This window comes from Amblyomma americanum, chromosome 1, assembly GCF_052857255.1.
Source record: "Amblyomma americanum isolate KBUSLIRL-KWMA chromosome 1, ASM5285725v1, whole genome shotgun sequence".
Lineage (NCBI taxonomy): Eukaryota > Metazoa > Arthropoda > Arachnida > Ixodida > Ixodidae > Amblyomma > Amblyomma americanum.
This window is the reverse complement of record NC_135497.1, coordinates 32,638,786-32,652,095: the sequence shown is the minus strand read 5'-3', so window position 1 is coordinate 32,652,095 and position 13,310 is coordinate 32,638,786. Positions and strand designations below refer to the sequence as shown.

At 47.3% G+C, this 13,310-nt stretch overlaps 1 protein-coding gene and 1 pseudogene across 1 annotated transcript in view; both read right to left on the bottom strand.

Moving 5' to 3' along the window:
- LOC144125662 (atrial natriuretic peptide-converting enzyme-like) overlaps window positions 1–13,310 on the bottom strand; it is a 996,499-nt gene that overhangs the window by 25,488 nt on the left and 957,701 nt on the right. The window contains exons 3-4 of the mRNA XM_077659292.1: window positions 1,168–1,280; window positions 1,047–1,108 (exon numbers count right to left, since the gene is read on the bottom strand). Coding sequence (XP_077515418.1) covers window positions 1,047–1,108; window positions 1,168–1,280 — 175 coding nt within the window. The remainder of the gene's footprint in view (window positions 1–1,046; window positions 1,109–1,167; window positions 1,281–13,310) is intronic.
- LOC144115195 (uncharacterized) lies at window positions 9,642–12,666 on the bottom strand (annotated as a pseudogene).

Below are 13,310 nucleotides of genomic sequence, written 5' to 3'. Positions count from 1 at the left end.
TTTCACAGAAACTTTGTAGTTGGCACCGAGGCCACCGCCTGTCCGGGACAGTCGCTCTACCAATTGAGCTAACCAGGACGGCCAGTATATGGTAATGCGAGTGGTAACTGATCAACAACTCGACTCGGGAAAGGCGTTGGCAGATTTGCAAGAGGGGAGTAATTACTCATGAGCATCCACTCAAGTGGAGCCAAGCCAAGGAAAGATTTCACAGAAACTTTCTAGTTGGTACCGAGGCCACCACCTGTCCGGGACAGTCGCTCTACCAACTGAGCTAACCAGGACGGCCAGTATATGGTAATGCGAGTGGTAACTGATCAGCAACTCGACTCGGGAAAGGCGCTGGCAGATTTGCAAGTGGGGAGTATTTACTCATGAGCATCCACTCAAGCGGAGTCAAGCCAAGGAAAGATTTCACAGAAACTTCGTAGTTGGCACCGGGGCCACCGCTTGTCCGGGACAGTCGCTCTGCCATCTGAGCTAACCAGGACGGCCAGTATATGGTAATGCGAGTGGTAACTGATCAGCAACTCGACTCGGGAAAGGCGTTGGCAGATTTGCAAGGAGGGAGTAATTACTCATGAGCATCCACTCAAGCGGAGCCAAGTGAAGGAGATTTCACAGAAACTTCGTAGTTGGCACCGGGATTACCGCCTGTCCGCGACGGTCGCTCTATCAACTGAGCTGATCTGGACGGCTAGCATTTGGTAAGACGAGAGCGAACTGATCAGCAACTCGACGTGGGAACTGTTTTGGTAGAAGATTTGCAATTGCGAATTAATTGCAATGTTCCCATTTGAAGTTGTTGGTTATTTGTATAGGTCTACTCTCTGCTAGCCGTATATTTGGTAGAGCAACTGCACCGAACTGGTGGTGGTCCCGGTGCGAACCCCCGCCCAGGACGAATTTTTCGTCAGCTACGCAGTTACTATAAAAGCTGTGTAGCTTTCCTTTGTTGCCCTATGGCCGCACTTGAAGGGAGCTTCGTGTCATCTGCGAAACGTGGAGAATGCCGCCGAGCCGTGGAGTGGCCTGCCGATACACACCTCTGGAAGGCGATCACCTCCGTCCCGCGGAAGGCGGCGCTGCTGTTGAACAGCCTGTCCAGCTGCGGCAACGGAGACGATGAGCAGAGAGCGCGGTTGCGGTCGCAACAGCGCGTCTCACCTTTGCGCGGTACGCGTCCGCCTTTCTCACGAAGTCGTCGGCCAAGCTGTTGGACAGGCTCTCGCTGAACTTGTCTCCCTCCAGCACCGTGAAGGCGCCCCGGTAGACACGCTCTGCGAACAGGCGCAGCAGAGGTGATGCACGACCGGAAGGGAACAAGCGAAAAACACAGAGGAACACCCAGAAAAGGTCTGGACAGGATGATGCCGAAGTGACAGCACGAGTGATTTGTAGAAGGAACAAACCTCGTAGCAAACGATGCAAGGCCCACCGTTATTTCATCCGTACCCTAGCAGCAACGAGGAACGCACCATCGACACGTTTCGCTATGACAGCGATTCAGGCATCAGCACCTTTGTCCGTGCATGCGTGTGGTGCGCGCCTGCGGACGTTAGCTGCGTGACGCCAATTATGCCTTCCTCTGCCACACAGAGCTTTTGTGGGGACATAGACCTTGAGTGACTGGCACTGAAACCTGCTTTCGACGTATACGGTAATGGCAATGGCTCAAAACGCGGGTCACTTGCCAGCAATGGCTTTACAAGCGTCAAGTGCACTCTGGCGCTGAAGGAATTATACTTCTACTGATCTCTTTTTGCGTTGACCTTTCCAGTCCTTTATGTTCTTCCATGCGTTTCGTCCCCGCTCCTTTTTATTTCATTTTTACCTGCCGCGATGACTCACTAGATAAGGCATTCGGCTGCTACACACGAGTTCAGTCCCTGCTGCGACGTACTAGATAAGTGCAAACCATAGTACGCCGCACGTGCACTGATGTTGAACATTTTCCGCACATCCATGAACCATGCGCATGGGACGTGAAATATCCGGCTACCAGTGGCCGGCACAACTCGCCACACAGCGCACCATACCTATCATAGCAAGCAAAGAGCACGGAGGAAGACTATATAGGAGTGGCAACTCCCCCGTCTGCGGCTACCAGAAAAGGTCACAAGACCGCGGCGCCACTATTCTGCTAGCGGCGCCTTGCGGCCTGGAAAGAAACTAGTGAAATACAACGTCAAGGCGTGCCCGCTGAAGCAAACACCCATGTCGTCTGCTTGTCGTCTGCTTTGAGCGCGCGCCTGAGCCGCCTGCCCGGGCGCAGCGCTGCATTTTTTTTCCCCTGCTGCTTCTACGAGGCGCCGCATGGCGCCGTCACTGCATGCGACCCCGTCGGCGCATACAAATGTGACTTTATCTGGTCGCCTGCGCTCGCTCGACCTGACGGGAGTTTCACCTCTATATAGTCTTGCTCCGTGGCAGAGTCACAGCTTTAACTCCTTCGCCTTCCGTGCACCCAGATTCTTTTTACTACTCCCCTCGGTACCTTCTTCGCCGTGTGCGCGAGATTGATCTTGAACAGAGGCGAAACCGCGTGACAGCTATGACGTCACTAAGCCACCGCTACCGCCGAAACCGAGCGCTCGCCTCTTTCTATATATAGGCCGTCGGCGCTTCTAGTTGCCCAATACACTACAGCTTTCGCTTTCAAACCAGGTTGAGCAGTAGTTAAACCGCAGGCAGTTGTTTCTATGCAAAATAGACGTACGTACGTACGTACGTTGGTTGCGAAATGCGCACCGCGCAATGGAGCCAAACATTCCTGGCGACTATGCGGTTTTCTTTACTACACAGAACGCTCTGAAGTACACCAATATTCGAAACAAATGGAACACTTTTTGCTCTACTTCGTGAACGCTTGAGTGTAACTTGCGAGAAATATATCTGTATCTCACATGCTTCTTTTATCTTCAAATTAATATTTGCATATAATTGACTGTTATCGGAAAAGAGCCAACATTGCAAGGAGAGATCACAACATCCCATTCCTACGTTGCAAATTCAGAGGGCAGCCGGTGGTTACAAAAGCATAATAATAATAATAATAATAATAATAATAATAATAATAATAATAATAATAATAATAATAATAATAATAATAATAATAATAATAATATTATTATTATTATTATTATTATTATTATTATTATTATTATTATTATTATTATTGTGGTTGTTGTTGTTGTTGTTGTTGTTGGTGGTGGTGGTGGTGGTGGTGGTGGTTTTTGGTGAAAGGAAATGGCGCAATATTGTTGGTTAGGTGTCTCGTTGGACACCTTAACCACGCCGTAAGGGAAAAGATAAAGGAGGAAGTGAAAGAAGAAAGGAAGAGAGAGGTGCCCTAGGGGAGGTCTCCGGAATAATTTCAACCCCCTGGGGATCTGTAACGTGCACTGACATCGCACAGCCCACAGCCACCTCAGCGTTTTGCCTATAAAGCAGAATAAATAGTAAATATTTCTGCAAAAACTGCTATTGCCGCCCTCAGCCGGCTGCAATCCAACGGCCGCGGTACCCACTAGTGCGGGACATTCGCTCGCGCATCGAGCGTCTCGCGCAGAGAGGATGCGCCGTGCGTGCACAGTGGGTGCCCGGTCACTGCGGCATCGCCGGCAACGAAGAAGCTGACGACCACGTGACCGCCGCACGTCAACTATTTGCGAGCGATCTGCCCCTTGCGCTGGAGGACGTGCGTGCGGTCATCCAAGACCACCTCCGAAAGCAGCACCCCGACCCACGCATCGCAGGAGGTGAACACAGCCTCGGTGTTCGACTTAAGTGTGTTAAATGCGGGAGCTTCAATTGTTTACATCGGCGTGCTCAGCAACGGGGAGAAGTCGAAATGGAAACAACCGTGGATGTTTGTTATCCGGAAACATCCCTTCTAAGTAGCGTGCCCGGATGCCCGCCCATCGAGGCACCCTACTTCGACGGAAGGACGGACGGACGGACGGACGGACGGACGGACGGACGGATGGATGGATGGATGGATGGATGGATGGATGGATGGATGGATGGATGGATGGATGGATGGATGGATGGATGGATGGATGGATGGATGGATGGATGGATGGATGGATGGATGGATGGATGGATGGATACGGCTGGACCTTTAATTCGGGCTGTGGCTCGAGCCCCCTAGCCCTGACTTATGAAATTTTACTCTTGTCTTGATATTAGCCACCAATCAAATAACCTTCGCTTAATTACTTCTACCCGCTTAAAATCAAAACTTATAAACACCAATGCCTTTGATAAATCAGCCCCGCTGCTTTCCACTGTAGGGTGAAACCCTTTACAGAGAAGTATCAAGTGTTAAGCCGTTTCCTCCTCCTCTCCGCACGCAACGCACAACGCGTCTATCTCGTGGTACCTGACTCTATATGTCTTATTACGCAAAACTCCCGTCCTGGTCTCAAACAACAAAGAGCTTCCCCTACAATTATCATAGATATTTTCTTTGGCAATCTCCTGCTAAAAATCCTGTATTTTCCCAGTGCTGATTTCTTCAGCATCCCTGTTTTCCACAGAGTTCTCTCTGTTTCTTTAACCTTTTTCATAAACGATAATTGCTGATTTGCCCCCTTACTGCTGTCCAGATGTTTGCTTGTCTATTTTTTAGTTCGGTTTCTCCATTTCATGTCCACATTCCTTTTACACAGGTATCCGAAAACTTTCCTAGCCCACTGCTTTTCCACCATTTTTCTCCATCACTCCTCATATGGTATCTTACTGCTAGCATCTCTGCTTTCGAGCGACGCCCATCCCATATCACCCTGTACCCCCTGATTTGGTGTATTGCCATTCTAAGACACAAGCAGCGCCATCTACCTCATGGATTTTGCACTCCTCTTGTGACTTACAGCCCCCTTCGCTACATACAGTATATTTCCTCATTATATCAGCTAATTAATTTCATAAACGTGTTCATCACAACACGACGAACCGTTTGCCACCATCGTGGACCCCCGCGACAAACGGTTCGGTGATAACGTCCGTCCGAAGGTCCTCGGAATGCACGGCCCCAATATCCTAACGTAATTTGGGCTCATTGCTCTCATTACTGCAGACAAGCTTCGAGCAAAGTTTTAAGCAGGTTCTTTGCAGATACATCGATAGCAATGCATAGGAAGTACTTTAGACGTCAAACTGTCCCTCTGGGCCCATCTACTAGATGTACAAATGTTCTGCCGTGACATCTGTACAACATCCTGATTTAGAGGTATGGATGCTGTTCTGATAATCCACTATATATCCCCTCAGTGTTATGTGGATAAATCTGGATATCAACTGGACATACAGAATGTCCAGCAAGTGCCGTATTTGGGATGTCTAAAGGCTGTATGTGGTTATCTGCGTCCATAATCACGGAGGTGAAATGCAAAGCCGCTCGTGTATTGAGATTTGGGGCATTTAAAGAAACCTGTGGGCGGCCGGAAATGATCTGTACCGACGGTTTATCCTATGCGTTGCTTTGGAATGCGAAATTAGCCTATGAATTGCACTCATTCTTTCTTAAACAGCAAATGGCCCCTATTGTCACTTGTGAGTAGGGACCAACGATAACACTGCAACGTCGAAACGTAAGCCATGGTAAATTATGCTACGGCGTGGTTTTTGATTGGTGTAAACTCAACCTTTCAACAGCTTTTCTCGCATCTGTAGAAAAATAAATACAAACATGCGCTAAGAATTCGGAAAGAAGGTTTGTCACAACTGCCGCACGTCCTGCCCTGCGACATACGCTCTGCCCGTGGCTAATGCAACGGTCTTGAAATCGATATATTCGACAGGACGAAATGAAGTATTGCAGATGCAGCCCGCCAACTTAACTGTCCGCTTGCACAACTCCGCACGCATATTTCTCTGAAAGCATGATACATATAGAAAACGCTGGGCTAACGTGCAGTGGTATGCGAATGAGTCAAGGCTTGCTTGACGTGCTATACATTCGAATAAAAAAAAGGCAAGGTTTCATTGTAGTTAAATATAATAGCACGTGTGAAAGCTTCTGCGTACAAATGGAAGTTGACGGAGACGACGTGTTATGGACAGCGCGAGATTGAGTTGCAGTTTAACACGAGATGTGATCGGCTGCGGCAATAGTGCAGTGCTATCACGCACTGGCCAGCGAAGCTGATTTGTTCGCACCGTCTTGGGTTCGAATGCCAGTGGCGGCAATATTAATTCCATGTCTGCAGGTTGACCAAGATTGTCCTCAGGGTGATGCAAGCCACAAGATTGTTGGTTGGGTTTCACCGTGTTCGACCGTGTTTTCGCACTGAAAACGAGTAGCGTGTTTAGACCACACAATTCACCCGTTATTGCATCATAATTCTTTACAGACCTCCATGTGTCATGCCTGTCCCGGACGCTAGTGCATTGAGGAGAAAATGTCCTGCTAGGGGGGTGGCATTTAACATCGGGCACCTTTTTTTCACTAGCCACAAAAGAGACAACGCATGTCAACGGCGGTGCTTCTTTTGGAAACTGTATTTCGCAGTTGGAGTTAAATTTTCCCTACTAGGAGCAGTGAATCTGAGCTTGGAAGCTCTGACATTTTCCTTTTTCCTGGAGACAAACTCGCTGGAAGTATTTTTGCCGCAGGATAGGGCGCCTTATTTCGTGCCCGCCACGAGCCTACCGGACTGATACGCAGTCTGCCAGAAGCGCTAGTCGAATTGATGGCTTTAAGGCGTCATAGCTTTCAGCCAGGCAATGTAATTTTGGCGTGGATATCTATTCCAGAGATTTTCTTGACATCGCGTGACTGCACTTGATCTTGTACCACCCCGAACTACGCATCAACCTTTTAATATCCACCACGTAACCATATTAAACCGCCGGTGATATAAGTTGAGCGTTTCACACGTTTTCCACAAAACTGCTTTATCATGGTAGTGCACGTGACATAAATGAGTGTTGATTCGATGCGAACGAGGGACGAGGAGACACTTAAAGAAAGTTACTGACTTGAGCGTCAAGAAAATGTGGAGTAGGCTACAACGCAAAATAGAAATGCAGCAGTTGGCAACAGTCCGCGGCGTCTTGTGTTACTCCGCTGACCAATCACAAAGGTAAACAAAACCAGCTTTTTGAGTTTGACTCTATCAAACAAGCCAGTGGCATCAAAATTCTTGAGCGTATAATTTCGTCTCGTCATTAGCTTCTTGTTTAAGTAACGGCGAAATTATGTTGGGCGGAGCTTAACTGCAGACTATATAGTGTCGGGAGATGTCTTCGTGTTTCTTTTCTCTCCATCGGCTCTGGAAATGAAGGAAGCGGACGCATTCGTCCCTTTCCACAATCTATTGGGTGCCTGGGTGCCCGCTCGCCTTCGCTCCAGAGGCACCCTTTTCCCCCCGTACGGGTGTAGGTGAATACCTCATTCCTTTGTTGCCACCATCTTGCCCTCCGTCAGCCGACAGACTAAGCTATGCCTGCCCCCTCTAGCCACCATAACCGAGCCAGAACAGGTACTTCTGGGAAAGCCCAATGGGCTTCTGGCACCGGGCAAAGCGCCCTGTTCTATGTTGTGTCCTTATCGCATAGCCGCGGGGTCGCCGTAAGAACGGCCGCCCCTGGTGGGCTTTACCGGGAGCTCGGAGTTCGCGGTCTAGGCCTCATAGGAGTTTCAATGGCCTAGTAAGAACCACCACAAAGCATAAGGCATATTTGTGCATTTGTTTGAGTCTGGACTGACCTGGCTGATGCCGCTCCCTCACCAGCACGCGAGAAACCCACAGGCAGGCTCCAATGCTTCCTCGATTGGCTACCTTCCCGCAGTGCTCTGAAGCACCCGCATCTCTGTCGACGCGCTTGGAGCCTCTTCGCATTTTTCACGCAATTCCGGGCAGTTCGCTTCCGAGATCAGACACAGCAAGATTGTGGTTCATTTTAGTGTGCTGCGTTCTGCGCAACGCTTGCAGAGCAGCTCACTAGATAACTCGTATTCTGCATAACTGTGCCGAAGGAACTATTTCTTGTGAGTTTCAGTTTTTCTTCCCCTGCGCGGCAGCCAACAGACAGCCTCAACGCCTTTTATGAAAATGCTAATCTCCTTTAAATTAAAAGTGAACTCCCCAGAGGCAGAACAAGACAGCAGCCTTCGAACTTCCTGTGAGCAAAAAATTGACCCCTGGTCATCAATAAAATCTGAATGTCCTTTCCTTGAACTTTCTCCTAGTGCCCTGTGAACAGAAAATTGGCCACTTCCTGTGCATTCAATCTTAGTGTCCTTTCTTTGAAATTTCGGTTCCTTCCCCAAATATCCTCACAGAAATGTGGGCTAAAAATTACAAGAAACAAAGCGGCATAACTATCCGTTTATGAAATAAACTATAAAATAATAAAAAGTAAACAAAAAGAAGCAACACACTATCTTAAGGATTCGAACTAGTGGAAGCTTTTGACTCCTAGCCCGTCACGTTACGAACTTCGGAGTCTATTTTTTCTGCATTGCTAGACTTTCACCTAGCATGACAAAATACTAAAAGAGGCTTTACATGAAAATAACTAACGGCGATAACATAATTGGCCAGCAAGAGTGGCTTCTGGATATTTAAAATCCCTTTAGCGCCAGAAAACCTCAACCCTTGAGATCCAGTTAGGAACATGATCAGCTTTTTTTTGCCTTAACAACCCCCAACAATACATGCAAGCAAGCAGTGCATCCGGGCAATGCCCTCTAGACTAGGAAAGGCCTATCTGCTCCTCCGTGAAACCATCACACTACGACGGGCGCTGGAGTTCGTGTTCTTCATGAAGGGACGGTGCTGCGCGCTCGCTCGTTCTTGTGTAACTGCAGCGCTACGTGAAATCGTCATTTGAAGATTTTGGCCCCATAATTTAATGCTGGCATATATGTTTGATGTCATTTCCGGTACACAGCCCGCGGTGAATAGGTTTAAGCACTTAAAGTTAGTTGTTTCCGGATTATGAATATATGTTGGCTAATCAGTATGTTTTGCTATCGCTTAATATTGCCTGAAAGTCCGCACATTTTTTTCTGCGGGGCATTGATATTCCGCTGTGCGTTCACATATATCTTTATTTTTGTTAATAGCTCGTTGCGTGACGCGGACTTGGAAATTATTTTCGGGAAAAATTGAATAGTGTGGCATATCACCTCGCGCCGACTGTTTTCCAGGAATCTGACTATTTGTAAACTTTTTCTTCCAAAGAAACGCTTACCCTCCCTCCACAAACACACCCAAAAAAACATTGCCATAAGGTATGGCTCTCAGAACAGCTTACAGCTCCTTGCAAGGCATCTGAACTGAGAGACTGAGCAGATGCCTTTCGATTTGATAAAAATTGAATCAAGCTCTGTTACATAAAAATGATTTGTTTATCAAGAAGTACTTGCAGCTGGGCTTGTTGGTGCATATTCGTGAAAGACAATCGCAGTTTACAATGTTTTTTGACTGCTATTAAGAGCATGGATATGGGCAGAGGCTATATAAACGCTCTTCCTTGAATAAATCCTGTTAAAAGTGCAGCGCTCGTCCTCTTCTCTTGCTCGTCCGTGTTGCCATTTTGCGCTCTCATGTCTTTCACGGATATGTTTATTACAGAGTGCAAGCATTCACAAAACTTGTAGAGGCGTGCAACACAAGGAGTCAGAACAGTCAAGATTTCAAAGTGTTAAGCTTCCGTTTTTGAGCAAATTTTGCTTGCACCAAACTGTCGTTCCTATTTTTACAATAGTTTTTCAGCAGAATGATTGTTGCAGCGCTAAGAATGTGATGCATGCCCAAGTGAGGAATATTACCACTTTCACATTCGTCGAAACTGTCTCCGTCTTCTATCAGGTTGGTAGACAGTGTGAAAAGGGCATTCCTTTGGTTCGCTAGAGAATGGGAATGCACTGCATACTTTTCACTTCGCAGCTTGTCCAGGACGATCTCAGCAGTCATTACAGCATGAACAACGGGAAGTTGGGGAACCTGAGCCCTTAAGGATTCATATTTGCTATAATTTCAGCATTCTCAATTATGATGTCTTCATCCTCTACCACATTTGCTCGGCAAGCAGTGCATGCAAGCTTTTTAAGTGCTGCATGGGCGCAGTATCCGGCCACGTACGTTATAGCTGGCAGATTTTGTGCCTTCATTTCGAAGTCCTTGTCATTTACTTCAATGTTGAACCTCTGTAGAATCGCCTCATCAATGCTGACAGCAGGTGCCCCTGAATCTATGGCTGGAAGCGCCAGGGCTCTTTGTAGGCGAATGTCGCGTTAGGATTCGAACACTTGTCTGATGGACACATGGTACTGCGACCCGGAAAGCTGCCTATACTTGCCAAATCATTCGTCCAAGCAGTCTGTCTGGAACTTCCTCAGAAGAACGTAGTCAAATCCAAGGTCTTCAAGGCAATAGTTTATAATCTTGAAAAAGGCTTCCGTAGTGAGACGCAAGGCACTGTGGGTCTCCCGAGTGGGAACTTCATTATCAAACTTCAAACTCTTCCAGAGGTCAAGGCGCTGCATGATGGTTTGAAGGAATTCAGCTTGTGGACACAGCTTTTCTGCAATGGCAGTCTACAGGTCATCACGAAGCCGGCTTCCTTTGCTGGACGACTCCACATTAACAACCCTCCACCAGGTTTCGGCAACCTTTAAAAATTCCGCTGTTCCAGCTGCATGCTGCAGTGCATAGCGTTGACCGCATGTTTCTAGAGCAGCTATGGTTGATAGGTTGAACATTCTCATTGCAAGCTTCACATTTTGCCTTTCCGTATTAGATGGAATGAGTGGTTTTACTGACAGTGTTGGAGCAGCCTTGAAAAGGTGGTCTTCTTCTTTTAAGTGAAGATCACGGAGGGTCTTGAACGAAGCACTGATAAATTTTGGGTGGGAGTTCAAATTCATAAGTGAAGGAAAAAACATGCATGTTCCGTGGTTCTTTTCGTTGATCCAATTGTTCCGAATACATTTCAACAAGTGAACAGGGTCAATAACGAAAAAAGAGGACGAGTAGAATCTGATGGGTGAGGGTAGGAGCTGCTGACTTTTGATGACAAACCAAAGAGAGACATTGTTGTGCGATTTATAGAGTTGTTATCCGTGATGACTTCAATGATGCGAAGCTCAACCTTTTCAAGCTCATTTATGATGCTGCGGAGCTCAGTGTTCAGCTGTTGGGGATTGATTTGTTCAACTGCCAAATGTGAACAACACTTTTTTGTGATGACAGGGGGCTTTGAATCATAAAGACATGAGCTGTCTTTGCCGAATTTGAACTGTTGCTGGCAGTACCGACAATCGTGCAACCCTTATAATCAAAATACGCCTGTAGATGGATCTCATCCATCATGAGAACCAGTGACTTCTCATGATCCTTCATTGCACTTGCGATCTTCTTCGCATAAAGCAGCAAAGAAGTATCCTGCTGCTCAGCTGCTGGATTTATAACATATGCTTTGAATACACGTCTGATCGTGGACTCATGTGGCAATTTGAGACCTCCGTAGTCACGCAAGTACCTATAAGCATTAGGAGAGATGGTAAATAGAAGGCTGGAAAATACCAACAGCTCTGAAGAGTAGCGGGGTGACTCGCTTAAACGGAGAAGGACTTGTTCCTTTAAAAATGTTCAAGCATCTTGCCGATCTTCGTCTTGCATTCCCTGATTTGTCGCGTTTTCAAGAAGAGATAGCACGAGATTCAATATGCCACCTGTCTTGTCTTAATGTTTGCGGAAGGCAGGAGCCTTATCAGAGCTCTCAATGGCATCCAACAGACCTGCCAAGCACCAAATACCATTCACAGATTTTGGAATGATCTCCACGCCATCGAGTTTGGTGACCTCGACATCATGAAAATACAGCTTTAGAGAGAGGTCCTCGGTGACTTTAGCCGACTTTTTTATTGCTGGGGCACCATCGACAGTCAGATTGAGGAAGAGTATAAAGTCATGCTGGGAAACCACCGTCCAGATTCATGGTATGCATTTCAACAGCGTCTGAAAGTTGTCAATTTTGTTTCTGTCCTCTTCCGCCTGATGTGCTTCAATAGAAAAGTTGATGGCATCTTGTAACGCAGCAGCCTCTCGGCGCGTCCTCTTTTCATCTGGGGCCTCTCGAGACGTGCTTGCATTTGGAGCAGAAAGATATGCCGGGCAGTCTGGAAGTATGCTTGGAACACCATCAGGTCGTAACCGTACGAGCTTCGCCGCAACTTCTACTACTTTTCTGGTCTTTGTATCCGTGTAGCTTGTGCTATTTATCATGTCGGGCGGATTAAAGTGGTGCTCGCAGACCTTGGATAGAAAAAACAAAGACAGTAGCAGCTCTAGAACCTGAAGCTTAAAAATCAGACAGGTCCATGACAGTACGAGAAAAATTTCTATAAATGTCGTGTGAACTGAATGCCAGCAATAATATTCCGCTACGGCTTTACAGGTTTATCCGGTCCAAAAGAGGCAGCACTACGGAATTATCTCGCAACATGCTGCCCTCAGCGTTTTCAATGCAACTGAGGGAGGAGTAACAACGACAGTTAAAGGAATGTTTCCTTACCACCGACCGCGCACGGTGGATAGCTCTAATCCATTGAGCTCTCCTTGCTTGATTCGAAGGGAAGGTGAGGACTCGCACACGCTCACCACCATCGTAGTTCCCGCGGCACCGCGGTACGCAGCAAAGCTCAGGCATTATCACAGCCTGCACACTGGAAGGAAGGAAGGAAGGAAGGCCTCAGACGTTGCTGGCACATACCCACTACGGAGGAGTGGCCAGGACACAGGCGGTTAATTACTGGATACAGGAAATTTTTGACGGGAAAAGCAGTGGAAATAGTATGTAGTCTGATAGATTGGAAGAGGGAAGGAAAGGGGTCCAGTTAACTTGGAGATCGAAGACGGGACAATTGCTTAATGTGCATAATAGTACACAATGCCTGTAATGTTGCAATGTCTTACTGACTGAGATCGGGAAAAAGAAATTAGAATGGGAGACGCTGCGTTTCTTGAAGAAAATTTTGCACAGCAGAGCGCACACTCCTGTCGCTTCGTCCAAGCAAACAAGCGCCAATGAAAAGAACAACCGCGGAAGACACAGGCAAGCCCAGTTGATGAAATGGAATTTGCAAAAGACGCTTCCTCAAATGAGAAAAGCGGCGGCAGAACAGCAGGAAGTGATCTATTGTCTCAGGTTTGGCACAAAAGGGCACAGTGGGGAAGCTGCCAGGCCAGATCTGTGAAGGTAGAAATTTAGAAGGGGAACCCGGCAACGCAAGCGCGTGAAAGAGACCTCTAGTCTGCGTGAGCGCCAGTCTTTGCTACTCCAAGGATGCAGAA